Below are 26,709 nucleotides of genomic sequence, written 5' to 3' on the forward strand. Positions count from 1 at the left end.
CGTGGAAGTTCAAGATGGCGATGGTGCTCGAGGAACGAGACCTGTGGGAAGTGACAAGTGGAGAGATCAAGCTGGAGCACTGCGCCACTACGCTGGACCAAACGACGTTCAAGAGGAAGTCTCGCAAGGCGCTGGCGATCATCTGTCTCGCGATGGAAGATTCGCAGCTGCCGCTGGTGCGTTCGGCGAAGGATGCGTACGATGCATGGTCAAAACTGGAAGGACACTTCGAGAAGAAGAGTTTGGCCAACAAGCTCTTCCTTCGTCGACGTTTCTTCACGACGATGATGGCGGAAGGTGATGATGTGCTGGAGCACATCAACAAGATCAAGACTCTGGCGGAGCAGCTCGACGCAGTGGGCGCTCCGGTCAGCGAGATGACTTGGTGATCACGCTTCTTGGGAGTCTCAGCGAGTCGTACCAGTTCCTCATCACGGCGTTGGAGTCGAGAGCCGACTCGCTGTCGTGGGAACTCGTGACGGCTCGGCTGCTGCATGAGGACATGAAGCGCAAGGAGCAAGGTGGCGGCGTCGACGGAGCCGCGCACGGTCAAAGCCAAGCGTTCATGACAAGCGACAACGGCAAGCGCAAGGGACGGCAGGCGACCGCCAACAAGGCCAGCGCCTGCCACTACTGTGGGGAGCAAGGACATTGGATCGCCAAGTGTCCTGTGCGAATCCGCGAGAACGCGGAGCGGCAGAGGCCGCAGCGAGCGAACGTCGCGCAGAGTGAGGACGACTCTGGCGACTTCCTCTTCTCGGTTGGTGGTGGGAGCAACACCACCAAGTCGAATGAGGTGTGGCTGGTCGACTCGGGTGCGACGCAGCACATGACCAGTTCCAAGAAGTTCATGAGGAACTACAAGAAGATCTCGCCGGTGGACGTGCATCTCGCGGACGACGGTGTGGTGCAAGCGATCGGGAGAGGCGACATCGTGATGAAGATGCAGACCCCGCGCGGCGTCAAGAAGGGTGTGCTCACGAATGTGTGGCACATTCCCAAGTTGTCGCGCAACCTGTTCTCCGTCGGCAGATTCACCAAGGACGTCGGGCCTGTGACGTTCGAGAGCGACGGGTGCTTCACGGAGACGAAGGGTCTCAAGTGGAAGCTCGGCGCTCGCGAAGGCAAAGGGCTGTTCAAGCTGAGCATGACACCGGTGATGCCTGACGAGGCCAATGTGGCAAGCTCGAAGGATCGCAAAGGGGACACCACGTCGTACCTCTGGCACCTTCGACTTGGTCACATTGGCCATGGCGGTCTAGACGCCATCGTCAAGTAGGGCTACGGCTCTGGCATCGACATGACGTCGGTGAAGCAGTGGGAGCTGTGCGACGGATGCTCACTCGGCAAGCACACGCGAGTGAGCTACATGAAGTCGTCTCCAAACCGTGCGAAGCAAGTGCTGGAAGTGGTTCACAGCGATGTGTGCGGCCCCATGCAGACGTCTACGTTTGGTGGCAAGCACTACTTCGTCACGTTCATCGACGACAAGTCGCACTTCTGTGTGGTGTACTTGATGCGGAACAAGTCCGAGGTGGCCGCCAAGTTCGCTGAGTTCGTTGTGTTGGCTGAAACGCAGACCGGCAAGCGTGTGAAAACGCTCCGGAGCGACAACGGTGGCGAGTACACTTCGCGCGAGGTGGCCAAGTTCTGCAGCGACCGTGGTATCGTGCAGAAGTTCACGCCGCCGTACACGCCACAGCTGAACGGCGTGGCGGAACGGATGAACCGGACGTTGGTGGAGTGTGCGCGCTGCATGTTGGAGCATGCCGGGTTGTCGAAGGGTTACTGGGGTGAAGCGGTGGTGACAGCCACGTTCCTCCGGAACCGGTGTCCGACACGCGCCATTAGCCACGACAAGTCGCCGCACCAAGTTTGGACGGGAAAGAAGCCACTGCTGGCGAACCTCAAGGTGTTTGGTTGCCACGCGTACGTGCTGGTCCCGAAGGCGAAGCGGTCCAAGTTTGACGCCCGGTCGGTGCGTTGCCGGTTCCTGGGGTACTCGGAGCGCGAGAAAGCGTATCGGTTTGAAGAGATCGAGAGCGGTCGCGTGTTGGTGAGCCGCGACGCGCAGTTCATGGAAGACGTCTTCGACGGTGGGAGACGCAAGTATGCTACGAAGGAGGTGGTGATTGGTCTTCCAGATGAAGACGATGAAGATGCCACGGATGAAGAGACTCCGTCCGAATCGGATAACGACGGCAGTGAGGATGAGGCTGCGTGGAATGAAGACTTCGAACCCGGCAGCAAGCGACACCCGCGGACGCAGTCACTAGAAGAAGCCGTGGAGGTGCCGAGGGCCAAGCGATATGCGCCGCAGAATGGACGTCCGACGCTGGATGAGATGTCTGCGGCGGCCCAAGAGAGTCAAGATTTTGAGGCTGCGTACGTCGTGGATTCAGTGGGAGAGATGCCGACTACGTTCAAGTCGGCGATGGAATCCAGCGACGCAGCCAAGTGGAAGGAAGCATGCGACTCGGAGTACGACTCGCTGCTCAAGAACAAGACGTGGGAAGTGGTGCCACTGCCGAAGGGACGCAAGGCCATCGGCAACAGATGGGTGTTTCGCGTGAAGGAGAACCAGGCTGGAGAGGTCGAACGGTTCAAGGCGCGTCTGGTGGCCAAGGGGTTCTCGCAGAAGTACGGCATCGACTACGACGAGACCTTCGCTCCAGTGGCCAAGTTCACGTCGATCCGGGCCGTGCTGAGTTTGGCCGCCAAGTATGGTCTCAAGCTGCATCAGATGGATGTGAAGACGGCGTTCCTGAATGGCGGCTTGGACGAAGAGATCTACATGGTGCAACCGGACGGCTACGTCGATGAAGACCACCCGGACTACGTGTGCAAGCTGAAGCAGTCATTGTACGGGTTGAAGCAGTCGCCGCGCATGTGGAACAAGACCATCGACGAGTTCATGCTGAAGCTGGGGTTCACCAAGTGCGAGTCCGACCATTGCGTCTACGTGAAACGCGACGGACACAGCATGATCTTCGTGGTCATCTACGTGGACGACCTGATCCTGGCCAGCAACGACGACGAGCTGATGGAGTCGACCAAGCGCGCACTCAGCAAACGGTTCGAAATGACAGACCTCGGCGAGCTCACGTACTTCCTCGGCATGGAGATCAAGAACGACTTGGAGTCCGGCAAGGTGACGATGCGGCAGACCAAGTTTCTCAAGTCGATCCTGAGCAAGTTCGGCATGCAGGACAGCAAACCCGTGAAGACGCCGCAGGATCCAGGACTTAAGTTGACCAAGAACATGTGCGAGGGTGGCTGCAAGCATGAAGACACGATGAAGAACGTGCCGTATCGGAGTGCTGTCGGCGCGTTGATGTACCTGATGGTGGCGACGCGTCCGGACCTGGCTGCTGCAGTAGGCGTGCTGAGTCAGTTCGCCGCCGACCCGTGTCCCACACACTGGCAAGCCCTCAAGCGTGTGCTCCGGTATCTGCAAGCCACACCCACGCATGGCATCGAGTTCTCGAAGGGTGACGGCTGCGGAGTTGTGTGTGGCTACTCGGACGCAGACTGGGCTGGTGACATCGAATCGAGAAGAAGTACAAGCGGCTACGCGTTCATGATGAACGGCGGGTGCATCAGCTGGAGGAGCAAGAAGCAGCGGACGGTGGCGCTGTCATCTACAGAGGCGGAGTACATGGCGCTGTCAGAGGCGACGCAGGAGGCGGTGTGGCTCAAGGTGTTTCTGCGCGAGCTCGGCGAAATGGCAAGCGATGAAGCAATCAAGATCTACGAGGACAACCAAGGCTCCATCGCGTTGGCCAAGAACCCGGAGTTCCACAAGCGCACCAAGCACATCGACATTCGCTACCACTTCGTGCGTGAGAAGGTGGAAGACGGTCAGGTGGTGTTGGAGTACTGCTCGACGAAGGACATGCTGGCCGACATCATGACGAAGGCGATCACTTCTGTGCAGTTCGAAGTTCTGCGACACAAGCTGGGGATCCAAGGTGCAGCCGACGTCGAGTCGCGTGGGAGTGTTGTCAAGGGATCGCCTCGACCAGCTGCGGTGTACCAGTAAGGTACCGGTGTGACCTTCACTCAGTGGTGCCGCCATCATTCGTGTGATGATGGGACGAGGATTACGGGACGCTGATGATGGGACGCGTGGGTACAGGATTGTGGGTACAGGATGGGCATCTACGTGGCACTCGCTGATTGGCTGAAGGACCTTCTATCCAGTTAGGAATCCAGTAGAGTGTATCCAGCAGGAATATCCAGTAGGCTTAGAGGTAGCACGCAGTTCGCGAACTAAGGACCTAAATCAATCACTTTGCATTCTGACATCAAGTGCTCAAACGACCTTTACTTTTAGCTCGACGTGGTGACTGCGTTCCTGTACGGCTTGATGAAGGAGAAGGTGTTCTGCAGCGTGCCTGAAGGCGTGGAACTGGACGACGGTTTCGACTGCGTGGAACTGCTCAAGGCGATTTACGGACTCAAGCAAGCTTCGCGAGTTTGGAACGAGACCTTCGACGAGTATGTGCGCTCCATCGGTTTTCGCGTGTCAAGCTACGACCCCTGCCTCTACATCAAGGTCGTCGACGGCGAATGCGTTCTGCTGCTGGTCTACGTGGACGACGTCTTGGTGACCGGAAGCTCGGCGGAAATGATCGCGGAAGTCAAGCGCCAACTCAAGTCGCGGTTCGAGATGACCGACAGTGGCAAGTGCTCCTTCATCCTCGGGATCGAGGTGGTCGACAACGCGGATGGCAGTGTTACGCTGAGCCAAGCTCGCTACATCAACGACATCCTGGAGCGCTTCGGCATGCAAGACTGCAAACCCGCTGCAAGTCCGGTCGACATCAGCATGAAGCTAGTTTCAAGCGACGCCATGACCAAGTTGGACGCGCCATTTCGCGAGGCTGTCGGTGCACTCATGCACTTGATGACATCGACTCGCCCGGACATTGCGTTCGCTGTCGGCTACGTGTCACGCTTCATGGAGAACCCGCAAGTCGAGCACTGGATTGCGGTCAAGCGCATCTTCCGCTACCTTCAAGGGACCAAGTCGCACGGAATCCGTTTTCGCCGGGCAAGGACATCGACTTTCAAGGTTACTCGGATGCCGACTGGGCTGGTGATCTTAGTGATCGCAAGTCTACGTCGGGCTACCTGTTCCAAGTCGCCGGCGGACCGATCTCGTGGGGTTCCAAGAAGCAGTCAAGTGTGTCGCTCTCGACAAGCGAGGCCGAGTACATCGCACTGAGTTTGGCGATTCAAGAAGGCAAGTGGGTGCACAAGCTGCTGTGCGAGATCCTGGTTGCTGCAGGCGGAGTCACGCCCGAGTTGAAGATTTTCGAAGACAACCAGTCGTGCATCAAGATGACCAAGAACCCCGTCAACCATGGCCGCGCCAAGCACATCGACATCAAGTACCATCACATCCGCGACGAAGTCAAGCGCGGCGAAGTGATCGTCGAGTACTGCGAGACTGCCACCATGCTGGCCGACATCATGACCAAGGGACTTGCCGGACCACGCCACAAGGACTTGACGGCTGCGCTCGGCGTTCACGCGTGTTCGCATTGAGGGGGCGTGTTGCAGGGTACTGAACCTTGGTACACTGTACCAGTTCCGAGGTACCCGAACCGGTTAACCGAACCGGTCCAATACGACCACACGTTGATTAGACGAGTAGGTTGATTGGACGAGTAGTGTAGAATGATGGTTGATTAGACGCACTAGTTGATAGGACGCACGGCCGCGTGTCTTTAGCACTAGCCTAGGGTGTAAGCTCCAACAATCCAATCACTTCTGAATTTCGATTCAACCCCCCAAGTGACCTTCCTCGCCTCGCCCCAAGCCTCGGCGGTGTCTACGACCAAGTCAACCAGTGCAAGATCCCAATACGACCTTCTTCAATGACCACCTGCCCCGCCTCGATGTCATAAACTCGATACGCCTTGGAACGCTCCTCGTAACCCATGAAAATTCCTTCACGAGCTTTCGGGTCCCACTTGAGTCGCTTCTCCTTCGGCGTCAAAACGTAGGCCTTGCACCCGAAGATCCGCATGTGCTTGACGTTGGGCTTGGACTTGTAGACGATCTCGAACGGAGTTTTGTCGGGCGACTTGGGTGACGGCAGACGATTCTTGATGTAGATCGCCGTCATCGCTGCTTCCGCCCAGAACGTCTTGTCCAACCCGGCGTAGTGAAGCATGCTGCGGCCGATGGTCACGATGGTTCGGTTGGCGCGTTCAGCCGTCGCGTTGGTTTGGTGCGCATACCGAACCGTGGGCTGCACTTCGATGCCGTGGTCTTCGTAGTACGCCAAGAGCGAATTGGTCGCGAACTCCTTGGCTCCGTCATGGCGCACGAACTTCACCCTGGCATCGAATTGCTTCTCCACCTTGGTGATGAATCGGCGCAAGCAGCCTTCACTCTCCGACCTGGCTCGCAGACAGAATCCCGACATGCAGCCGCTGGCTTCGTCCGTGATCAGCAGCAGGTAGCGGCTGCCACCCAGCGACTCTTCCTCCATGGGCCCGCAGGTGTCGAAGTGGAGGAACTCGAACGGCTTGTACTTGCGCTTGTTCGGGTTGCTTGGGAAGGGCTTTTGCACCATTTTCCCTTGTTGGCACCCACGACATTGGCTTGACTTCTTCGACGATGTCGGCATTTTCGCACCCGTCACCATGCCACTTGAGACCATCTTCCGAAGAACGTCATTCGGCGCGTGACCCAAACGCGCATGAAGATCCACCGCGTTGACCGACGCCTTGGACACCGAATTCGCAGCGCAGCTTGGGACTCGGAGCCAGTAGAGGCCGTCGATCAGGTCCGCGGAAGCCACGATTTTCTTCGACTTCTTCTGTGCGATGTGCATTTCAGCACCATCAAACACCACCTTGAACAGTCCGCTTCGGTTGATCTGCGGCACCGAGAGCAGGTTCTTGTTCATGCTTGGCACGTAAAGTGCATCTTGAATGCGGATGTCGCGCTCCTTGCCGTTGGGCAAAGTGACCCGCTGCATGACCGTCCCGACTCCCATGATCTTGGCCGTGTTGCCGTTGGCGACCGTGAGTTCACCTTCGTCGCACACCTTGATGTCGACAAACTTGGCCTTGTCGTTGCAGATGTGGTGCGTGGCACCACTGTCGATCGCCCATGAGCCTTGAAACTTGTTGGTCCTGGAGACTCCACACTCCATAGAGACCGCGAACGCGACGCAGTCGTCATCGCTGTCGTCACGCCACTGGACGTTGTTCGCACCGCGACCAGACCGGCCACGTCGTGCACCTCGATTCTCTTCCTTCTGCTTGGTCCAGCACTTTTCCACGACGTGCCCCGATTTTCCGCAGTACGTGCAGTGGCGACTTTCACGCTCGGCATTGAAGGCCCTCGCAGCGTCTTCAATCTTCACCTGAGCCGTCTTCTCGCCCTGCCGCTTGATGTGCTCATTCGTGAGCACCTTGATCACATCTTGAGTGCGCAGCTCTGCGTTGCTCATCTCCAAGTTGAGAACGACGTTCTCGAAACTCTTGGGCAGACTCCTGAGCAAGCAGATCGCCACGTCTTCATCCTCCATCTTGGCGCCGATGTTGCTGAGCTTGGCGCTGATGTTGAGGACTTCATTGCAATGATGAAGCACATTGCCGCCTTCTGCCATCTCCATGCTGAAGAGCTGGCGCTTCAGGTAGATGCGTCCAGCCTTCTGCGACCCCCGTAGAGCGAACGCAGTCGCGTCCAGGCCACCCACGCTTCCTCGCAGTCGTCGACCACATGATGGTAGTCAGCATCCATGTGGAGCAACATCAGGCCGAACGCGATGTTGCTCGACTTGACGTAGTCGTCCTTGGCCCTCGTGTCCGCGAAGCTTGGTTTCGTCTCGCGGTTCACGACGCTCCACACCGACTTGGTCAGGAACACGCCACGCATGTAGCGGTTCCACGTGGCGTAGTTGTCGCCGTTGAACTTGTCGATGGAGATCTTGGTGTCTTGGACAGAGGACATGGTGCTTGGGCTCATAACCTGAAGAAGGTCGTAGTTGGGTCTTGCACTGGTTGACTTGGTCGTAGACACCGCCGAGGCTTGGGGCGAGGCGAGGAAGGTCACTTGGGGGGTTGAATCGAAATTCAGAAGTGATTGGATTGTTGGAGCTTACACCCTAGGCTAGTGCTAAAGACACGCGGCCGTGCGTCCTATCAACTAGTGCGTCTAATCAACCATCATTCTACACTGCTCGTCCAATCAACCTACTCGTCTAATCAACGTGTGGTCGTATTGGACCGGTTCGGTTAACCGGTTCGGGTACCTCGGAACTGGTACAGTGTACCAAGGTTCAGTACCCTGCAACAGAATGCAAAGTGATTGATTTAGGTCCTTAGTTCGCGAACTGCGTGCTACCTCTAAGCCTACTGGATATTCCTGCTGGATACACTCTACTGGATTCCTAACTGGATAGAAGGTCCTTCAGCCAATCAGCGAGTGCCACGTAGATGCCCATCCTGTACCCACAATCTTGTACCCACGCGTCCCATCATCAGCGTCCTGTAATCCTCGTCCCATCATCACACGAATGATGGCGGCACCACTGAGTGAAGGTCACACCGGTACCTTACTGGTACACCGCAGCTGGTCGAGGCGATCCCTTGACAACACTCCCACGCGACTCGACGTCGGCTGCACCTTGGATCCCCAGCTTGTGTCGCAGAACTTCGAACTGCACAGAAGTGATCGCCTTCGTCATGATGTCGGCCAGCATGTCCTTCGTCGAGCAGTACTCCAACACCACCTGACCGTCTTCCACCTTCTCACGCACGAAGTGGTAGCGAATGTCGATGTGCTTGGTGCGCTTGTGGAACTCCGGGTTCTTGGCCAACGCGATGGAGCCTTGGTTGTCCTCGTAGATCTTGATTGCTTCATCGCTTGCCATTTCGCCGAGCTCGCGCAGAAACACCTTGAGCCACACCGCCTCCTGCGTCGCCTCTGACAGCGCCATGTACTCCGCCTCTGTAGATGACAGCGCCACCGTCCGCTGCTTCTTGCTCCTCCAGCTGATGCACCCGCCGTTCATCATGAACGCGTAGCCGCTTGTACTTCTTCTCGATTCGATGTCACCAGCCCAGTCTGCGTCCGAGTAGCCACACACAACTCCGCAGCCGTCACCCTTCGAGAACTCGATGCCATGCGTGGGCGTGGCTTGCAGATACCGGAGCACACGCTTGAGGGCTTGCCAGTGTGTGGGACACGGGTCGGCGGCGAACTGACTCAGCACGCCTACTGCAGCAGCCAGGTCCGGACGCGTCGCCACCATCAGGTACATCAACGCGCCGACAGCACTCCGATACGGCACGTTCTTCATCGTGTCTTCATGCTTGCAGCCACCCTCGCACATGTTCTTGGTCAACTTAAGTCCTGGATCCTGCGGCGTCTTCACGGGTTTGCTGTCCTGCATGCCGAACTTGCTCAGGATCGACTTGAGAAACTTGGTCTGCCGCATCGTCACCTTGCCGGACTCCAAGTCGTTCTTGATCTCCATGCCGAGGAAGTACGTAAGCTCGCCGAGGTCTGTCATTTCGAACCGTTTGCTGAGTGCGCGCTTGGTCGACTCCATCAGCTCGTCGTCGTTGCTGGCCAGGATCAGGTCGTCCACGTAGATGACCACGAAGATCATGCTGTGTCCGTCGCGTTTCACGTAGACGCAATGGTCGGACTCGCACTTGGTGAACCCCAGCTTCAGCATGAACTCGTCGATGGTCTTGTTCCACATGCGCGGCGACTGCTTCAACCCGTACAATGACTGCTTCAGCTTGCACACGTAGTCCGGGTGGTCTTCATCGACGTAGCCGTCCGGTTGCACCATGTAGATCTCTTCGTCCAAGCCGCCATTCAGGAACGCCGTCTTCACATCCATCTGATGCAGCTTGAGACCATACTTGGCGGCCAAACTCAGCACGGCCCGGATCGACGTGAACTTGGCCACTGGAGCGAAGGTCTCGTCGTAGTCGATGCCGTACTTCTGCGAGAACCCCTTGGCCACCAGACGCGCCTTGAACCGTTCGACCTCTCCAGCCTGGTTCTCCTTCACGCGAAACACCCATCTGTTGCCGATGGCCTTGCGTCCCTTCGGCAGTGGCACCACTTCCCACGTCTTGTTCTTGAGCAGCGAGTCGTACTCCGAGTCGCATGCTTCCTTCCACTTGGCTGCGTCGCTGGATTCCATCGCCGACTTGAACGTAGTCGGCATCTCTCCCACTGAATCCACGACGTACGCAGCCTCAAAATCTTGACTCTCTTGGGCCGCCGCAGACATCTCATCCAGCGTCGAACGTCCATTCTGCGGCGCATATCGCTTGGCCCTCGGCACCTCCACGGCTTCTTCTAGTGACTGCGTCCGCGGGTGTCGCTTGCTGCCGGGTTCGAAGTCTTCATCCCGCGCAGCCTCATCCTCACTGCCGTCCTCATCCGATTCGGACGGAGTCTCTTCATCCGTGGCATCTTCATCGTCTTCATCTGGAAGACCAATCACCACCTCCTTCGTAGCATATTTGCGTCTCCCACCGTCGAAGACGTCTTCCATGAACTGCGCGTCGCGGCTCACCAACACGCGACCGCTCTCGATCTCTTCAAACCGATACGCTTTCTCGTGCTCCGAGTACCCCAGGAACCGGCAACGCACCGACCGGGCGTCAAACTTGGACCGCTTCGCCTTCGGGACCAGCACGTACGCGTGGCAACCAAACACCTTGAGGTTCGCCAGCAGTGGCTTCTTTCCCGTCCAAACTTGGTGCGGCGACTTGTCGTGGCTAATGGCGCGTGTCGGACACCGGTTCCGGAGGAACGTGGCTGTCACCACCGCTTCACCCCAGTAACCCTTCGACAACCCGGCATGCTCCAACATGCAGCGCGCACACTCCACCAACGTCCGGTTCATCCGTTCCGCCACGCCGTTCAGCTGTGGCGTGTACGGCGGCGTGAACTTCTGCACGATACCACGGTCGCTGCAGAACTTGGCCATCTCGCGCGAAGTGTACTCGCCACCGTTGTCGCTCCGGAGCGTTTTCACACGCTTGCCGGTCTGCGTTTCAGCCAACGCAACGAACTCAGCGAACTTGGCGGCCACCTCCGACTTGTTCCGCATCAAGTACACCACACAGAAGTGCGACTTGTCGTCGATGAACGTGACGAAGTAGCGCTTGCCACCAAACGTAGACGTCTGCATGGGGCCGCACACATCGCTGTGAACCACTTCCAGCACTTGCTTCGCACGGTTTGGAGACGACTTCATGTAGCTCACTCGCGTTTGCTTGCCGAGTGAGCATCCGTCGCACAGCTCCCACTGCTTCACCGACGTCATGTCGATGCCAGAGCCGTAGCCCTTCTTGACGATGGCGTCTAGACCGCCATGGCCAATGTGACCAAGTCGAAGGTGCCAGAGGTACGACGTGGTGTCCCCTTGCGATCCTTCGAGCTTGCCACATTGGCCTCGTCAGGCATCACCGGTGTCATGCTCAGCTTGAACAGCCCTTTGCCTTCGCGAGCGCCGAGCTTCCACTTGAGACCCTTCGTCTCCGTGAAGCACCCGTCGCTCTCGAACGTCACAGGCCCGACGTCCTTGGTGAATCTGCCGACGGAGAACAGGTTGCGCGACAACTTGGGAATGTGCCACACATTCGTGAGCACACCCTTCTTGACGCCGCGCGGGGTCTGCATCTTCATCACGATGTCGCCTCTCCCGATCGCTTGCACCACACCGTCGTCCGCGAGATGCACGTCCACCGGCGAGATCTTCTTGTAGTTCCTCATGAACTTCTTGGAACTGGTCATGTGCTGCGTCGCACCCGAGTCGACCAGCCACACCTCATTCGACTTGGTGGTGTTGCTCCCACCACCAACCGAGAAGAGGAAGTCGCCAGAGTCGTCCTCACTCTGCGCGACGTTCGCTCGCTGCGGCCTCTGCCGCTCCGCGTTCTCGCGGATTCGCACAGGACACTTGGCGATCCAATGTCCTTGCTCCCCACAGTAGTGGCAGGCGCTGGCCTTGTTGGCGGTCGCCTGCCGTCCCTGCGCTTGCCGTTGTCGCTTGTCATGAACGCTTGGCCTTGACCGTGCGCGGCTCCGTCGACGCCGCCACCTTGCTCCTTGCGCTTCATGTCCTCATGCAGCAGCCGAGCCGTCACGAGTTCCCACGACAGCGAGTCGGCTCTCGACTCCAACGCCGTGATGAGGAACTGGTACGACTCGCTGAGACTCCCAAGAAGCGTGATCACCAAGTCATCCTCGCTGACCGGAGCGCCCACTGCGTCGAGCTGCTCCGCCAGAGTCTTGATCTTGTTGATGTGCTCCAGCACATCATCACCTTCCGCCATCATCGTCGTGAAGAAACGTCGACGAAGGAAGAGCTTGTTGGCCAAACTCTTCTTCTCGAAGTGTCCTTCCAGTTTTGACCATGCATCGTACGCATCCTTCGCCGACCGGACCAGCGGCAGCTGCGAATCTTCCATCGCGAGACAGATGATCGCCAGCGCCTTGCGAGACTTCCTCTTGAACGTCGTTTGGTCCAGCGTAGTGGCGCAGTGCTCCAGCTTGATCTCTCCACTTGTCACTTCCCACAGGTCTCGTTCCTCGAGCACCATCGCCATCTTGAACTTCCACGTGTGGAAGTTGGTTCCGTCGAACTTGTTGATGCGAGAGGTCGTGGTCGAGGCGGCGTCCATGGCGAAAGCGTAGTCGGAGTCTTCAGCAGGGAAAACGGGGCTTGGGCTCATAACCAAAAGGAAGGTCGTTTGAGCACTTGATGTCAGAATGCAAAGTGATTGATTTAGGTCCTTAGTTCGCGAACTGCTTGCTACCTCTAAGCCTACTGGATATTCCTGCTGGATACACTCTACTGGATTCCTAACTGGATAGAAGGTCCTTCAGCCAATCAGCGAGTGCCACGTAGATGCCCATCCTGTACCCACAATCTTGTACCCACGCGTCCCATCATCAGCGTCCTGTAATCCTCGTCCCATCATCACACGAATGATGGCGGCACCACTGAGTGAAGGTCACACCGGTACCTTACTGGTACACCGCAGCTGGTCGAGGCGATCCCTTGACAACATTTTCCGCGCCGCCAAACTGCCCAACAACCAGCGCGCAGTCGGTACCAAGTGGGTGTTCAAGATCAAGCGCAACGCGGACGGATCGATCGAGAAGTTCAAGGCTCGGCTCGTCGCGAAAGGCTTCGTGCAGAAGTATGGCATCGACTACACCGAGACGTTTTCGCCCGTGGTCAAGTACGTCACGCTGCGAATGATCATTGCGGTTGCCAAGTACTTCGGATGGCCGATGGACCAGCTCGACGTGGTGACTGCGTTCCTGTACGGCTTGATGAAGGAGAAGGTGTTCTGCAGCGTGCCTGAAGGCGTGGAACTGGACGACGGTTTCGACTGCGTGGAACTGCTCAAGGCGATTTACGGGCTCAAGCAAGCTTCGCGAGTTTGGAACGAGACCTTCGACGAGTATGTGCGCTCCATCGGATTTCGCGTATCAAGCTACGACCCGTGCCTCTACATCAAGGTCGTCGACGGCGAATGCGTTCTGCTGCTGGTCTACGTGGACGACGTGTTGGTGACCGGGAGCTCAGCGGAAATGATCGCGGAAGTCAAGCGCCAACTCAAGTCGCGGTTCGAGATGACCGACAGTGGCAAGTGCTCCTTCATCCTTGGGATCGAGGTGATCGACAACGCGGATGGCAGCGTTACGCTGAGCCAAGCTCGCTACATCAACGACATCCTGGAGCGCTTCGGCATGCAAGACTGCAAACCCGCTGCAAGTCCAGTCGACATCAGCATGAAGCTAGTTTCAAGCGACGCCATGACCAAGTTGGACGCGCCATTTCGCGAGGCTGTCGGTGCACTCATGCACTTGATGACATCGACTCGCCCGGACATTGCGTTCGCTGTCGGCTACGTGTCACGCTTCATGGAGAACCCGCAAGTCGAGCACTGGATTGCGGTCAAGCGCATCTTCCGCTACCTTCAAGGGACCAAGTCGCACGGACTCCGCTTCTCGCCGGGCAAGGACATCGACTTTCAAGGTTACTCGGATGCCGACTGGGCTGGTGATCTTAGTGATCGCAAGTCTACGTCGGGCTACCTGTTCCAAGTCGCCGGCGGACCGATCTCGTGGGGTTCCAAGAAGCAGTCGAGTGTGTCGCTCTCGACAAGCGAGGCCGAGTACATCGCACTGAGTTTGGCGATTCAAGAAGGCAAGTGGGTGCACAAGCTGCTGTGCGAGATCCTGGTTGCTGCAGGCGGAGTTACGCCCGAGTTGAAGATTTTCGAAGACAACCAGTCGTGCATCAAGATGACCAAGAACCCCGTCAACCATGGCCGCGCCAAGCACATCGACATCAAGTACCATCACATCCGCGACGAAGTCAAGCGCGGCGAAGTGATCGTCGAGTACTGCGAGACTGCCACCATGCTGGCCGACATCATGACCAAGGGACTTGCCGGACCACGCCACAAGGACTTGACGGCTGCGCTCGGCGTTCACGCGTGTTCGCATTGAGGGGGCGTGTTGCAGGGTACTGAACCTTGGTACACTGTACCAGTTCCGAGGTACCCGAACCGGTTAACCGAACCGGTCCAATACGACCACACGTTGATTAGACGAGTAGGTTGATTGGACGAGTAGTGTAGAATGATGGTTGATTAGACGCACTAGTTGATAGGACGCACGGCCGCGTGTCTTTAGCACTAGCCTAGGGTGTAAGCTCCAACAATCCAATCACTTCTGAATTTCGATTCAACCCCCCAAGTGACCTTCCTCGCCTCGCCCCAACATCGGCGGTGTCAACGACCAAGTCAACCAGTGCAAGATCCCAGTACGACCTTCTTCAGGGACGGTGGTGCAGCGGGTCACTTTGCCCAACGGCAAGGAGCGCGACATCCGCATTCAAGATGCACTTTACGTGCCAAGCATGAACAAGAACCTGCTCTCGGTGCCGCAGATCAACCGAAGCGGACTGTTCAAGGTGGTGTTTGATGGTGCTGAAATGCACATCGCACAGAAGAAGTCGAAGAAAATCGTGGCTTCCGCGGACCTGATCGACGGCCTCTACTGGCTCCGAGTCCCAAGCTGCGCTGCGAATTCGGTGTCCAAGGCGTCGGTCAACGCGGTGGATCTTCATGCGCGTTTGGGTCACGCGCCGAATGACGTTCTTCGGAAGATGGTCTCAAGTGGCATGGTGACGGGTGCGAAAATGCCGACATCGTCGAAGAAGTCAAACCAATGTCGTGGGTGCCAACAAGGGAAAATGGTGCAAAAGCCCTTCCCGAGCAACCCGAACAAGCGCAAGTACAAGCCGTTCGAGTTCCTCCACTTCGACATTTGCGGGCCCATGGAGGAAGAGTCGCTGGGTGGCAGCCGCTACCTGCTGCTCATCACGGACGAAGCCAGCGGCTGCATGTCGGGATTCTGTCTGCGAGCCAGGTCGGAGAGTGAAGGCTGCTTTCGCCGATTCATCACCAAGGTGGAAAAGCAATTCGATGCCAGGGTGAAGTTCGTGCGCCATGACGGAGCCAAGGAGTTCGCGACCAATTCGCTCTTGGCGTACTACGAAGACCACGGCATCGAAGTGCAGCCCACGGTTCGGTATGCGCACCAAACGAACGCGACGGCTGAACGCGCCAACCGAACCATCGTGACCATCGGCCGTAGCATGCTTCACTACGCCGGGTTGGACAAGACGTTCTGGGCGGAAGCAGCGATGACGGCGATCTACATCAAGAATCGTCTGCCGTCACCCAAGTCGCCCGACAAAACTCCGTTCGAGATCGTCTACAAGTCCAAGCCCAACGTCAAGCACATGCGGATCTTCGGGTGCAAGGCCTACGTTTTGACGCCGAAGGAGAAGCGACTCAAGTGGGACCCGAAAGCTCGTGAAGGAATTTTCATGGGTTACGAGGAGCGTTCCAAGGCGTATCGAGTTTATGACATCGAGGCGGGGCAGGTGGTGATTTCTCGCGATGTCACATTCGATGAGTCAAGCTTCGACGACTCCACGGCTGCCGATGGTGAAGAAGTCAACCGACTTACGGACGTTTTCGACGACATGCAAGTCTCCGACGACTCCGGCACAAGGGTGTTCACGCAGGCGGGGAAGCGCAAATCGCGTCCGGACAACCAAGATCGCGACAATGTTCGACGTCCTCGTCGCAGTGCTGGACTCGAAGAAGCAAGTGCGCCTGGACCCTCGGTTGACCAAGACCAACGTGAATCTACGGCGGCGCAAGAAGAAAAATCGGAAGAAGACGATGAAGACGGCTCGACCCCACCCATGTTCTGGCGTGCAAGTGCGAATGCTGTGGAAGCAAGCGACAGCGCGGAGCCGAAGACGTTTCAAGAAGCTGTGAACGGACCAGACCAAGTCCAGTGGCGCAAGGCAATTCGCGCCGAACTCAAGTCAATGCGGCTGCGAGGTGTTTTCCGCGCCGCCAAACTACCCAACAACCAGCGCGCAGTCGGTACCAAGTGGGTGTGCGCAACGCCGACGGATCGATCGAGAAGTTCAAGGCTCGGCTCGTCGCGAAAGGCTTCGTGCAGAAGTATGGGATCGACTACACCGAGACGTTTTCGCCCGTGGTCAAGTACGTCACACTGCGAATGATCATTGCGGTTGCCAAGTACTTCGGATGGCCGATGGACCAGCTCGACGTGGTGACTGCGTTCCTGTACGGCTTGATGAAGGAGAAGGTGTTCTGCAGCGTGCCTGAAGGCGTGGAACTGGACGACGGTTTCGACTGCGTGGAACTGCTCAAGGCGATTTACGGGCTCAAGCAAGCTTCGCGAGTTTGGAACGAGACCTTCGACGAGTATGTGCGCTCCATCGGTTTTCGCGTCTCAAGCTACGACCCGTGCCTCTACATCAAGGTCGTCGACGGTGAATGCATTCTGCTGCTGGTTTACGTGGACGACGTCCTGGTGACCGGAAGCTCGGCGGAAATGATCGCGGAAGTCAAGCGCCAACTCAAGTCGCGGTTCGAGATGACCGACAGTGGCAAGTGCTCCTTCATCCTTGGGATCGAGGTGGTCGACAACGCGGATGGCAGTGTTACGCTGAGCCAAGCTCGCTACATCAACGACATCCTGGAGCGCTTCGGCATGCAAGACTGCAAACCCGCTGCAAGCCCGGTCGACATCAGCATGAAGCTAGTCTCAAGCGACGCCATGACCAAGTTGGACGCGCCATTTCGCGAGGCTGTCGGTGCACTCATGCACTTGATGACATCGACTCGCCCGGACATTGCGTTCGCAGTTGGCTACGTGTCACGCTTCATGGAGAACCCGCAAGTCGAGCACTGGATTGCGGTCAAGCGCATCTTCCGCTACCTTCAAGGGACCAAGTCGCACGGAATCCGCTTCTCGCCGGGCAAGGACATCGACTTTCAAGGTTACTCGGATGCCGACTGGGCTGGTGATCTTAGTGATCGCAAGTCTACGTCGGGCTACCTGTTCCAAGTCGCCGGCGGACCGATCTCATGGGGTTCCAAGAAGCAGTCAAGTGTGTCGCTCTCGACAAGCGAGGCCGAGTACATCGCACTGAGTTTGGCGATTCAAGAAGGCAAGTGGGTGCACAAGCTGCTGTGCGAGATCCTGGTTGCTGCAGGCGGAGTCACGCCCGAGTTGAAGATTTTTGAAAACAACCAGTTGTGCATCAAGATGACCAAGAACCCCGTCAACCATGGCCGCGCCAAGCACATCGACATCAAGTACCACCACATCCGCGACGAAGTCAAGTCTCCTCGTAACCCATGAAAATTCCTTCACGAGCTTTCGGGTCCCACTTGAGTCGCTTCTCCTTCGGCGTCAAAACGTAGGCCTTGCACCCGAAGATCCGCATGTGCTTGACGTTGGGCTTGGACTTGTAGACGATCTCGAACGGAGTTTTGTCGGGCGACTTGGGTGACGGCAGACGATTCTTGATGTAAATCGCCGTCATCGCTGCTTCCGCCCAGAACGTCTTGTCCAACCCGGCGTAGTGAAGCATGCTGCGGCCGATGGTCACGATGGTTCGGTTGGCGCGTTCAGCCGTCGCGTTCGTTTGGTGCGCATACCGAACCGTGGGCTGTACTTCGATGCCGTGGTCTTCGTAGTACGCCAAGAGCGAATTGGTCGCGAACTCCTTGGCTCCGTCATGGCGCACGAACTTCACCCTGGCATCGAATTGCTTCTCCACCTTGGTGATGAATCGGCGCAAGCAGCCTTCACTCTCCGACCTGGCTCGCAGACAGAATCCCGACATGCAGCCGCTGGCTTCGTCCGTGATCAGCAGCAGGTAGCGGCTGCCACCCAGCGACTCTTCCTCCATGGGCCCGCAGGTGTCGAAGTGGAGGAACTCGAACGGCTTGTACTTGCGCTTGTTCGGGTTGCTTGGGAAGGGCTTTTGCACCATTTTCCCTTGTTGGCACCCACGACATTGGCTTGACTTCTTCGACGATGTCGGCATTTTCGCACCCGTCACCATGCCACTTGAGACCATCTTCCGAAGAACGTCATTCGGCGCGTGACCCAAACGCGCATGAAGATCCACCGCGTTGACCGACGCCTTGGACACCGAATTCGCAGCGCAGCTTGGGACTCGGAGCCAGTAGAGGCCGTCGATCAGGTCCGCGGAAGCCACGATTTTCTTCGACTTCTTCTGTGCGATGTGCATTTCAGCACCATCAAACACCACCTTGAACTGTCCGCTTCGGTTGATCTGCGGCACCGAAAGCAGGTTCTTGTTCATGCTCGGGACGTAAAGTGCATCTTGAATGCGGATGTCGCGCTCCTTGCCGTTGGGCAAAGTGACCCGCTGCACCACCGTCCCGACTCCCATGATCTTGGCCGTGTTGCCGTTGGCGACCGTGAGTTCACCTTCGTCGCACACCTTGATGTCGACAAACTTGGTCTTGTCGTTGCAGATGTGGTGCGTGGCACCACTGTCGATCGCCCAGGAGCCTTGAAACTTGTTGGTCCTGGAGACTCCACACTCCATAGAGACCGCGAACGCGACGCAGTCGTCATCGCTGTCGTCACGCCACTGGACGTTGTTCGCACCGCGACCAGACCGGCCACGTCGTGCACCTCGATTCTCCTCCTTCTGCTTGGTCCAGCACTTTTCCACGACGTGCCCCGATTTTCCGCAGTACGTGCAGTGGCGACTTTCACGCTCGGCATTGAAGGCCCTCGCAGCGTCTTCAATCTTCACCTGAGCCGTCTTCTCGCCCTGCCGCTTGATGTGCTCATTCGTGAGCACCTTGATCACATCTTGAGTGCGCAGCTCTGCGTTGCTCATCTCCAAGTTGAGAACGACGTTCTCGAAACTCTTGGGCAGACTCCTGAGCAAGCAGATCGCCACGTCTTCATCCTCCATCTTGGCGCCGATGTTGCTGAGCTTGGCGCTGATGTTGAGGACTTCATTGCAATGATGAAGCACATTGCCGCCTTCTGCCATCTCCATGCTGAAGAGCTGGCGCTTCAGGTAGATGCGTCCAGCCTTCTGCGACCCCCCGTAGAGCGAACGCAGTCGCGTCCAGGCCACCCACGCTTCCTCGCAGTCGTCGACCACATGATGGTAGTCAGCATCCATGTGGAGCAACATCAGGCCGAACGCGATGTTGCTCGACTTGACGTAGTCGTCCTTGGCCCTCGTGTCCGCGAAGCTTGGTTTCGTCTCGCGGTTCACGACGCTCCACACCGACTTGGTCAGGAACACGCCACGCATGTAGCGGTTCCACGTGGCGTAGTTGTCGCCGTTGAACTTGTCGATGGAGATCTTGGTGTCTTGGACAGAGGACATGGTGCTTGGGCTCATAACCTGAAGAAGGTCGTGGTTGGGTCTTGCACTTGCAGACTTGGTCGTTGACACCGCCGAGGCTTGGGGCGAGGCGAGGAAGGTCACTTGGGGGGTTGAATCGAAATTCAGAAGTGATTGGATTGTTGGAGCTTACACCCTAGGCTAGTGCTAAAGACACGCGGCCGTGCGTCTAATCAACCATCATTCTACACTGCTCGTCCAATCAACCTACTCGTCTAATCAACGTGTGGTCGTATTGGACCGGTTCGGTTAACCGGTTCGGGTACCTCGGAACTGGTACAGTGTACCAAGGTTCAGTACCCTGCAACACGTTCGTCGCACACCTTGATGTCGACAAACTTGGCCTTGGCGTTGCAGATGTGGTGCGTGGCACCACTGTCGATCGCCCATGAGCCTTGAAACTTGTTGGTCCTGGAGACTCCACACTCCATAGAGACCGCGAACGCGACGCAGTCGTCATCGCTGTCGTCACGCCACTGGACGTTGTTCGCACCGCGACCAGACCGGCCACGTCGTGCACCTCGATTCTCCTCCTTCTGCTTGGTCCAGCACTTTTCCACGACGTGCCCCGATTTTCCGCAGTACGTGCAGTGGCGACTTTCACGCTCGGCATTGAAGGCCCTCGCAGCGTCTTCAATCTTCACCTGAGCCGTCTTCTCGCCCTGCCGCTTGATGTGCTCATTCGTGAGCACCTTGATCACATCTTGAGTGCGCAGCTCTGCGTTGCTCATCTCCAAGTTGAGAACGACGTTCTCGAAACTCTTGGGCAGACTCCTGAGCAAGCAGATCGCCACGTCTTCATCCTCCATCTTGGCGCCGATGTTGCTGAGCTTGGCGCTGATGTTGAGGACTTCATTGCAATGATGAAGCACATTGCCGCCTTCTGCCATCTCCATGCTGAAGAGCTGGCGCTTCAGGTAGATGCGTCCAGCCTTCTGCGACCCCCCGTAGAGCGAACGCAGTCGCGTCCAGGCCACCCACGCTTCCTCGCAGTCGTCGACCACATGATGGTAGTCAGCATCCATGTGGAGCAACATCAGGCCGAACGCGATGTTGCTCGACTTGACGTAGTCGTCCTTGGCCCTCGTGTCCGCGAAGCTTGGTTTCGTCTCGCGGTTCACGACGCTCCACACCGACTTGGTCAGGAACACGCCACGCATGTAGCGGTTCCATGTGGCGTAGTTGTCGCCGTTGAACTTGTCGATGGAGATCTTGGTGTCTTGGACAGAGGACATGGTGCTTGGGCTCATAACCTGAAGAAGGTCGTGGTTCGGTCTTGCACTTGTTGGTCGTTGACACCGCCGAGGCTTGGGGCGAGGCGAGGAAGGTCACTTGGGGGTTGAATCGAAATTCAGAAGTGATTGGATTGTTGGAGCTTACACCCTAGGCTAGTGCTAAAGACACGCGGCCGTGCGTCCTATCAACTATCATTCTACACTGTTCGTCCAATCAACCTACTCGTCTAATCAAAGTGTGGTCGTATTGGACCGGTTCGGTTAACCGGTTCGGGTACCTCGGAACTGGTACAGTGTACCAAGGTTCAGTACCCTGCAACAACCTTCGTCGCACACCTTGATGTCGACAAACTTGGTCTCGTCGTTGCAGATGTGGTGCGTGGCACCACTGTCGATCGCCCAGGAGCCTTGAAACTTGTTGGTCCTGGAGACTCCACACTCCATAGAGACCGCGAACGCGACGCAGTCGTCATCGCTGTCGTCACGCCACTGGACGTTGTTCGCACCGCGACCAGACCGGCCACGTCGTGCACCTCGATTCTCCTCCTTCTGCTTGGTCCAGCACTTTTCCACGACGTGCCCCGATTTTCCGCAGTACGTGCAGTGGCGACTTTCACGCTCGGCATTGAAGGCCCTCGCAGCATCTTCAATCTTCACCTGAGCCGTCTTCTCGCCCTGCCGCTTGATGTGCTCATTCGTGAGCACCTTGATCACATCTTGAGTGCGCAGCTCTGCGTTGCTCATCTCCAAGTTGAGAACGACGTTCTCGAAACTCTTGGGCAGACTCCTGAGCAAGCAGATCGCCACGTCTTCATCCTCCATCTTGGCGCCGATGTTGCTGAGCTTGGCGCTGATGTTGAGGACTTCATTGCAATGATGAAGCACATTGCCGCCTTCTGCCATCTCCATGCTGAAGAGCTGGCGCTTCAGGTAGATGCGTCCAGCCTTCTGCGACCCCCCGTAGAGCGAACGCAGTCGCGTCCAGGCCACCCACGCTTCCTCGCAGTCGTCGACCACATGATGGTAGTCAGCATCCATGTGGAGCAACATCAGGCCGAACGCGATGTTGCTCGACTTGACGTAGTCGTCCTTGGCCCACGTGTCCGCGAAGCTTGGTTTCGTCTCGCGGTTCACGACGCTCCACACCGACTTGGTCAGGAACACGCCACGCATGTAGCGGTTCCATGTGGCGTAGTTGTCGCCGTTGAACTTGTCGATGGAGATCTTGGTGTCTTGGACAGAGGACATGGTGCTTGGGCTCATAACCTGAAGAAGGTCGTGGTTGGGTCTTGCACTTGTTGGTCGTTGACACCGCCGAGGCTTGGGGCGAGGCGAGGAAGGTCACTTGGGGGGTTGAATCGAAATTCAGAAGTGATTGGATTGTTGGAGCTTACACCCTAGGCTAGTGCTAAAGACACGCGGCCGTGCGTCCTATCAACTATCATTCTACACTGTTCGTCCAATCAACCTACTCGTCTAATCAAAGTGTGGTCGTATTGGACCGGTTCGGTTAACCGGTTCGGGTACCTCGGAACTGGTACAATGTACCAAGGTTCAGTACCCTGCAACAACCTTCGTCGCACACCTTGATGTCGACAAACTTGGTCTCGTCGTTGCAGATGTGGTGCGTGGCACCACTGTCGATCGCCCAGGAGCCTTGAAACTTGTTGGTCCTGGAGACTCCACACTCCATAGAGACCGCGAACGCGACGCAGTCGTCATCGCTGTCGTCACGCCACTGGACGTTGTTCGCACCGCGACCAGACCGGCCACGTCGTGCACCTCGATTCTCCTCCTTCTGCTTGGTCCAGCACTTTTCCACGACGTGCCCCGATTTTCCGCAGTACGTGCAGTGGCGACTTTCACGCTCGGCATTGAAGGCCCTCGCAGCGTCTTCAATCTTCACCTGAGCCGTCTTCTCGCCCTGCCGCTTGATGTGCTCATTCGTGAGCACCTTGATCACATCTTGAGTGCGCAGCTCTGCGTTGCTCATCTCCAAGTTGAGAACGACGTTCTCGAAACTCTTGGGCAGACTCCTGAGCAAGCAGATCGCCACGTCTTCATCCTCCATCTTGGCGCCGATGTTGCTGAGCTTGGCGCTGATGTTGAGGACTTCATTGCAATGATGAAGCACATTGCCGCCTTCTGCCATCTCCATGCTGAAGAGCTGGCGCTTCAGGTAGATGCGTCCAGCCTTCTGCGACCCCGTAGAGCGAACGCAGTCGCGTCCAGGCCACCCACGCTTCCTCGCAGTCGTCGACCACATGATGGTAGTCAGCATCCATGTGGAGCAACATCAGGCCGAACGCGATGTTGCTCGACTTGACGTAGTCGTCCTTGGCCCTCGTGTCCGCGAAGCTTGGTTTCGTCTCGCGGTTCACGACGCTCCACACCGACTTGGTCAGGAACACGCCACGCATGTAGCGGTTCCATGTGGCGTAGTTGTCGCCGTTGAACTTGTCGATGGAGATCTTGGTGTCTTGGACAGAGGACATGGTGCTTGGGCTCATAACCTGAAGAAGGTCGTGGTTGGGTCTTGCACTTGTTGGTCGTTGACACCGCCGAGGCTTGGGGCGAGGCGAGGAAGGTCACTTGGGGGGTTGAATCGAAATTCAGAAGTGATTGGATTGTTGGAGCTTACACCCTAGGCTAGTGCTAAAGACACGCGGCCGTGCGTCCTATCAACTAGTGCGTCTAATCAACCATCATTCTACACTGCTCGTCCAATCAGCCTACTCGTCTAATCAACGTGTGGTCGTATTGGACCGGTTCGGTTAACCGGTTCGGGTACCTCGGAACTGGCACAGTGTACCAAGGTTCAGTACCCTGCAACAGTGATCAAGGTGCTCACGAATGAGCACATCAAGCGGCAGGGCGAGAAGACGGCTCAGGTGAAGATTGAAGACGCTGCGAGGGCCTTCAATGCCGAGCGTGAAAGTCGCCACTGCACGTACTGCGGAAAATCGGGGCACGTCGTGGAAAAGTGCTGGACCAAGCAGAAGGAAGAGAATCGAGGTGCACGACGTGGCCGGTCTGGTCGCGGTGCGAACAACGTCCAGTGGCGTGACGACAGCGATGACGACTGCGTCGCGTTCGCGGTCTCTATGGAGTGTGGAGTCTCCAGGACCAACAAGTTTCAAGGCTCATGGGCGATCGACAGTGGTGCCACGCACCACATCTGCAACGACAAGGCCAAGTTTGTCGACATCAAGGTGTGCGACGAAGGTGAACTCACGGTCGCCAACGGCAACACGGCCAAGATCATGGGAGTCGGGACGGTCATGCAGCGAGTCACTTTGCCCAACAACAAGGAGCGCGACATCCGCATTCAAGATGCACTTTACGTGCCAAGCATGAACAAGAACCTGCTTTCGGTGCCGCAGATCAACCGAAGCGGACAGTTCAAGGTGGTGTTTGATGGTGCTGAAATGCACATCGCACAGAAGAAGTCGAAGAAAATCGTGGCTTCCGCGGACCTGATCGACGGCCTCTACTGGCTCCGAGTCCCAAGCTGCGCTGCGAATTCGGTGTCCAAGGCGTCGGTCAACGCGGTGGATCTTCATGCGCGTTTGGGTCACGCGCCGAATGACGTTCTTCGGAAGATGGTCTCAAGTGGCATGGTGACGGGTGCGAAAATGCCGACATCGTCGAAGAAGTCAAGTCAATGTCGTGGGTGCCAACAAGGGAAAATGGTGCAAAAGCCCTTCCCAAGCAACCCGAACAAGCGCAAGTACAAGCCGTTCGAGTTCCTCCACTTCGACATTTGTGGGCCCATGGAAGAAGAGTCGCTGGGTGGCAGCCGCTACTTGCTGCTCATCACGGATGAAGCCAGCGGCTGCATGTCGGGATTCTGTCTGCGAGCCAGGTCGGAGAGTGAAGGCTGCTTGCGCCGATTCATCACCAAGGTGGAGAAGCAATTCGATGCCAGGGTGAAGTTCGTGCGTCATGACGGAGCCAAGGAGTTCGCAACCAATTCGCTCTTGGCGTACTACGAAGACCACGGCATCGAAGTGCAGCCCACGGTTCGGTATGCGCACCAAACGAACGCGACGGCTGAACGCGCCAACCGAACCATCGTGACCATCGGCCGCAGCATGCTTCACAACGCTGGGTTGGACAAGACGTTCTGGGCAGAAGCAGCGATGACGGCGATCTACATCAAGAATCTGAAGAAGGTCGTACTGGGATCTTGCACTTGGAGACTAGGTCGTAGACACCGCCGAGGCTTGGGGCGAGGCGAGGAAGGTCACTTGGGGGGTTGAATCGAAATTCAGAAGTGATTGGATTGTTGGAGCTTACACCCTAGGCTAGTGCTAAAGACACGCGGCCGTGCGTCCTATCAACTATCATTCTACACTGTTCGTCCAATCAACCTACTCGTCTAATCAAAGTGTGGTCGTATTGGACCGGTTCGGTTAACCGGTTCGGGTACCTCGGAACTGGTACAGTGTACCAAGGTTCAGTACCCTGCAACAACCTTCGTCGCACACCTTGATGTCGACAAACTTGGTCTCGTCGTTGCAGATGTGGTGCGTGGCACCACTGTCGATCGCCCAGGAGCCTTGAAACTTGTTGGTCCTGGAGACTCCACACTCCATAGAGACCGCGAACGCGACGCAGTCGTCATCGCTGTCGTCACGCCACTGGACGTTGTTCGCACCGCGACCAGACCGGCCACGTCGTGCACCTCGATTCTCCTCCTTCTGCTTGGTCCAGCACTTTTCCACGACGTGCCCCGATTTTCCGCAGTACGTGCAGTGGCGACTTTCACGCTCGGCATTGAAGGCCCTCGCAGCATCTTCAATCTTCACCTGAGCCGTCTTCTCGCCCTGCCGCTTGATGTGCTCATTCGTGAGCACCTTGATCACATCTTGAGTGCGCAGCTCTGCGTTGCTCATCTCCAAGTTGAGAACGACGTTCTCGAAACTCTTGGGCAGACTCCTGAGCAAGCAGATCGCCACGTCTTCATCCTCCATCTTGGCGCCGATGTTGCTGAGCTTGGCGCTGATGTTGAGGACTTCATTGCAATGATGAAGCACATTGCCGCCTTCTGCCATCTCCATGCTGAAGAGCTGGCGCTTCAGGTAGATGCGTCCAGCCTTCTGCGACCCCCCGTAGAGCGAACGCAGTCGCGTCCAGGCCACCCACGCTTCCTCGCAGTCGTCGACCACATGATGGTAGTCAGCATCCATGTGGAGCAACATCAGGCCGAACGCGATGTTGCTCGACTTGACGTAGTCGTCCTTGGCCCACGTGTCCGCGAAGCTTGGTTTCGTCTCGCGGTTCACGACGCTCCACACCGACTTGGTCAGGAACACGCCACGCATGTAGCGGTTCCATGTGGCGTAGTTGTCGCCGTTGAACTTGTCGATGGAGATCTTGGTGTCTTGGACAGAGGACATGGTGCTTGGGCTCATAACCTGAAGAAGGTCGTGGTTCGGTCTTGCACTTGTTGGTCGTTGACACCGCCGAGGCTTGGGGCGAGGCGAGGAAGGTCACTTGGGGGTTGAATCGAAATTCAGAAGTGATTGGATTGTTGGAGCTTACACCCTAGGCTAGTGCTAAAGACACGCGGCCGTGCGTCCTATCAACTATCATTCTACACTGTTCGTCCAATCAACCTACTCGTCTAATCAAAGTGTGGTCGTATTGGAC

General features: G+C 57.0%; 13 protein-coding genes across 14 annotated transcripts; 4 read left to right on the plus strand and 9 right to left on the minus strand.

Annotated features, from left to right (window-relative positions):
- Positions 1 to 1,369: 1,369 nt before the first annotated feature.
- On the plus strand, positions 1,370 to 4,042 carry IUM83_18282 (Retrovirus-related Pol polyprotein from transposon TNT 1-94; the record flags this gene model as incomplete). The annotated part of the gene is made up of 1 exon (XM_067943272.1): positions 1,370 to 4,042. One exon carries the CDS (start codon positions 1,370 to 1,372, stop codon positions 4,040 to 4,042), a length of 2,673 nt encoding a protein of 890 aa, XP_067784503.1.
- A 327-nt stretch (positions 4,043 to 4,369) lies between these two features.
- Positions 4,370 to 5,553, plus strand: IUM83_18283 (Integrase catalytic core protein; the record flags this gene model as incomplete). The annotated part of the gene is made up of 2 exons (XM_067943273.1): positions 4,370 to 5,031; positions 5,112 to 5,553. 2 exons carry the CDS (start codon positions 4,370 to 4,372, stop codon positions 5,551 to 5,553), a joined length of 1,104 nt encoding a protein of 367 aa, XP_067784502.1.
- Positions 5,554 to 5,839: 286 nt separating this feature from the next.
- Positions 5,840 to 7,639, minus strand: IUM83_18284 (Integrase catalytic core protein; the record flags this gene model as incomplete). Its single annotated transcript, XM_067943274.1, has 1 exon — positions 5,840 to 7,639. The coding sequence occupies one exon, from the start codon at positions 7,637 to 7,639 to the stop codon at positions 5,840 to 5,842; it is 1,800 nt and encodes a 599-aa protein (XP_067784505.1).
- Positions 7,640 to 7,656: 17 nt separating this feature from the next.
- IUM83_18285 (retrovirus-related pol polyprotein) lies at positions 7,657 to 7,977 on the minus strand (the record flags this gene model as incomplete). The annotated part of the gene is made up of 1 exon (XM_067943275.1): positions 7,657 to 7,977. One exon carries the CDS (start codon positions 7,975 to 7,977, stop codon positions 7,657 to 7,659), a length of 321 nt encoding a protein of 106 aa, XP_067784504.1.
- Positions 7,978 to 8,581: 604 nt separating this feature from the next.
- On the minus strand, positions 8,582 to 11,323 carry IUM83_18286 (Retrovirus-related Pol polyprotein from transposon TNT 1-94; the record flags this gene model as incomplete). Its single annotated transcript, XM_067943276.1, has 1 exon — positions 8,582 to 11,323. The coding sequence occupies one exon, from the start codon at positions 11,321 to 11,323 to the stop codon at positions 8,582 to 8,584; it is 2,742 nt and encodes a 913-aa protein (XP_067784507.1).
- A 38-nt stretch (positions 11,324 to 11,361) lies between these two features.
- Positions 11,362 to 12,683, minus strand: IUM83_18287 (gag-pol polyprotein; the record flags this gene model as incomplete). Its single annotated transcript, XM_067943277.1, has 2 exons — positions 11,362 to 12,035; positions 12,101 to 12,683. The coding sequence occupies 2 exons, from the start codon at positions 12,681 to 12,683 to the stop codon at positions 11,362 to 11,364; spliced, it is 1,257 nt and encodes a 418-aa protein (XP_067784506.1).
- Positions 12,684 to 13,089: 406 nt separating this feature from the next.
- Positions 13,090 to 14,526, plus strand: IUM83_18288 (Integrase catalytic core protein; the record flags this gene model as incomplete). The annotated part of the gene is made up of 1 exon (XM_067943278.1): positions 13,090 to 14,526. The coding sequence occupies one exon, from the start codon at positions 13,090 to 13,092 to the stop codon at positions 14,524 to 14,526; it is 1,437 nt and encodes a 478-aa protein (XP_067784510.1).
- A 3,226-nt stretch (positions 14,527 to 17,752) lies between these two features.
- On the minus strand, positions 17,753 to 19,801 carry IUM83_18289 (the record flags this gene model as incomplete). Of its 2 annotated transcripts, none has more annotated exons than XM_067943280.1 (1): positions 17,753 to 19,801. In XM_067943280.1, the coding sequence occupies one exon, from the start codon at positions 19,799 to 19,801 to the stop codon at positions 17,753 to 17,755; it is 2,049 nt and encodes a 682-aa protein (XP_067784509.1). The 2 variants fall into 2 exon arrangements, with proteins under 2 accessions (XP_067784509.1, XP_067784508.1); XM_067943279.1 differs by having other exon boundaries at positions 17,753 to 18,412.
- Positions 19,802 to 20,112: 311 nt separating this feature from the next.
- IUM83_18290 (Copia protein) lies at positions 20,113 to 21,054 on the minus strand (the record flags this gene model as incomplete). The annotated part of the gene is made up of 1 exon (XM_067943281.1): positions 20,113 to 21,054. One exon carries the CDS (start codon positions 21,052 to 21,054, stop codon positions 20,113 to 20,115), a length of 942 nt encoding a protein of 313 aa, XP_067784462.1.
- A 261-nt stretch (positions 21,055 to 21,315) lies between these two features.
- Positions 21,316 to 22,302, minus strand: IUM83_18291 (Copia protein; the record flags this gene model as incomplete). The annotated part of the gene is made up of 1 exon (XM_067943282.1): positions 21,316 to 22,302. The coding sequence occupies one exon, from the start codon at positions 22,300 to 22,302 to the stop codon at positions 21,316 to 21,318; it is 987 nt and encodes a 328-aa protein (XP_067784463.1).
- A 262-nt stretch (positions 22,303 to 22,564) lies between these two features.
- On the minus strand, positions 22,565 to 23,549 carry IUM83_18292 (Copia protein; the record flags this gene model as incomplete). Its single annotated transcript, XM_067943283.1, has 2 exons — positions 22,565 to 23,166; positions 23,273 to 23,549. 2 exons carry the CDS (start codon positions 23,547 to 23,549, stop codon positions 22,565 to 22,567), a joined length of 879 nt encoding a protein of 292 aa, XP_067784461.1.
- A 303-nt stretch (positions 23,550 to 23,852) lies between these two features.
- Positions 23,853 to 25,316, plus strand: IUM83_18293 (Retrovirus-related Pol polyprotein from transposon TNT 1-94; the record flags this gene model as incomplete). The annotated part of the gene is made up of 1 exon (XM_067943284.1): positions 23,853 to 25,316. One exon carries the CDS (start codon positions 23,853 to 23,855, stop codon positions 25,314 to 25,316), a length of 1,464 nt encoding a protein of 487 aa, XP_067784465.1.
- A 153-nt stretch (positions 25,317 to 25,469) lies between these two features.
- IUM83_18294 (Copia protein) lies at positions 25,470 to 26,456 on the minus strand (the record flags this gene model as incomplete). Its single annotated transcript, XM_067943285.1, has 1 exon — positions 25,470 to 26,456. One exon carries the CDS (start codon positions 26,454 to 26,456, stop codon positions 25,470 to 25,472), a length of 987 nt encoding a protein of 328 aa, XP_067784459.1.
- Positions 26,457 to 26,709: the final 253 nt, after the last annotated feature.

This window comes from Phytophthora cinnamomi, assembly GCF_018691715.1.
Source record: "Phytophthora cinnamomi strain GKB4 chromosome Unknown Contig90, whole genome shotgun sequence".
Taxonomy (NCBI): domain Eukaryota; phylum Oomycota; class Peronosporomycetes; order Peronosporales; family Peronosporaceae; genus Phytophthora; species Phytophthora cinnamomi.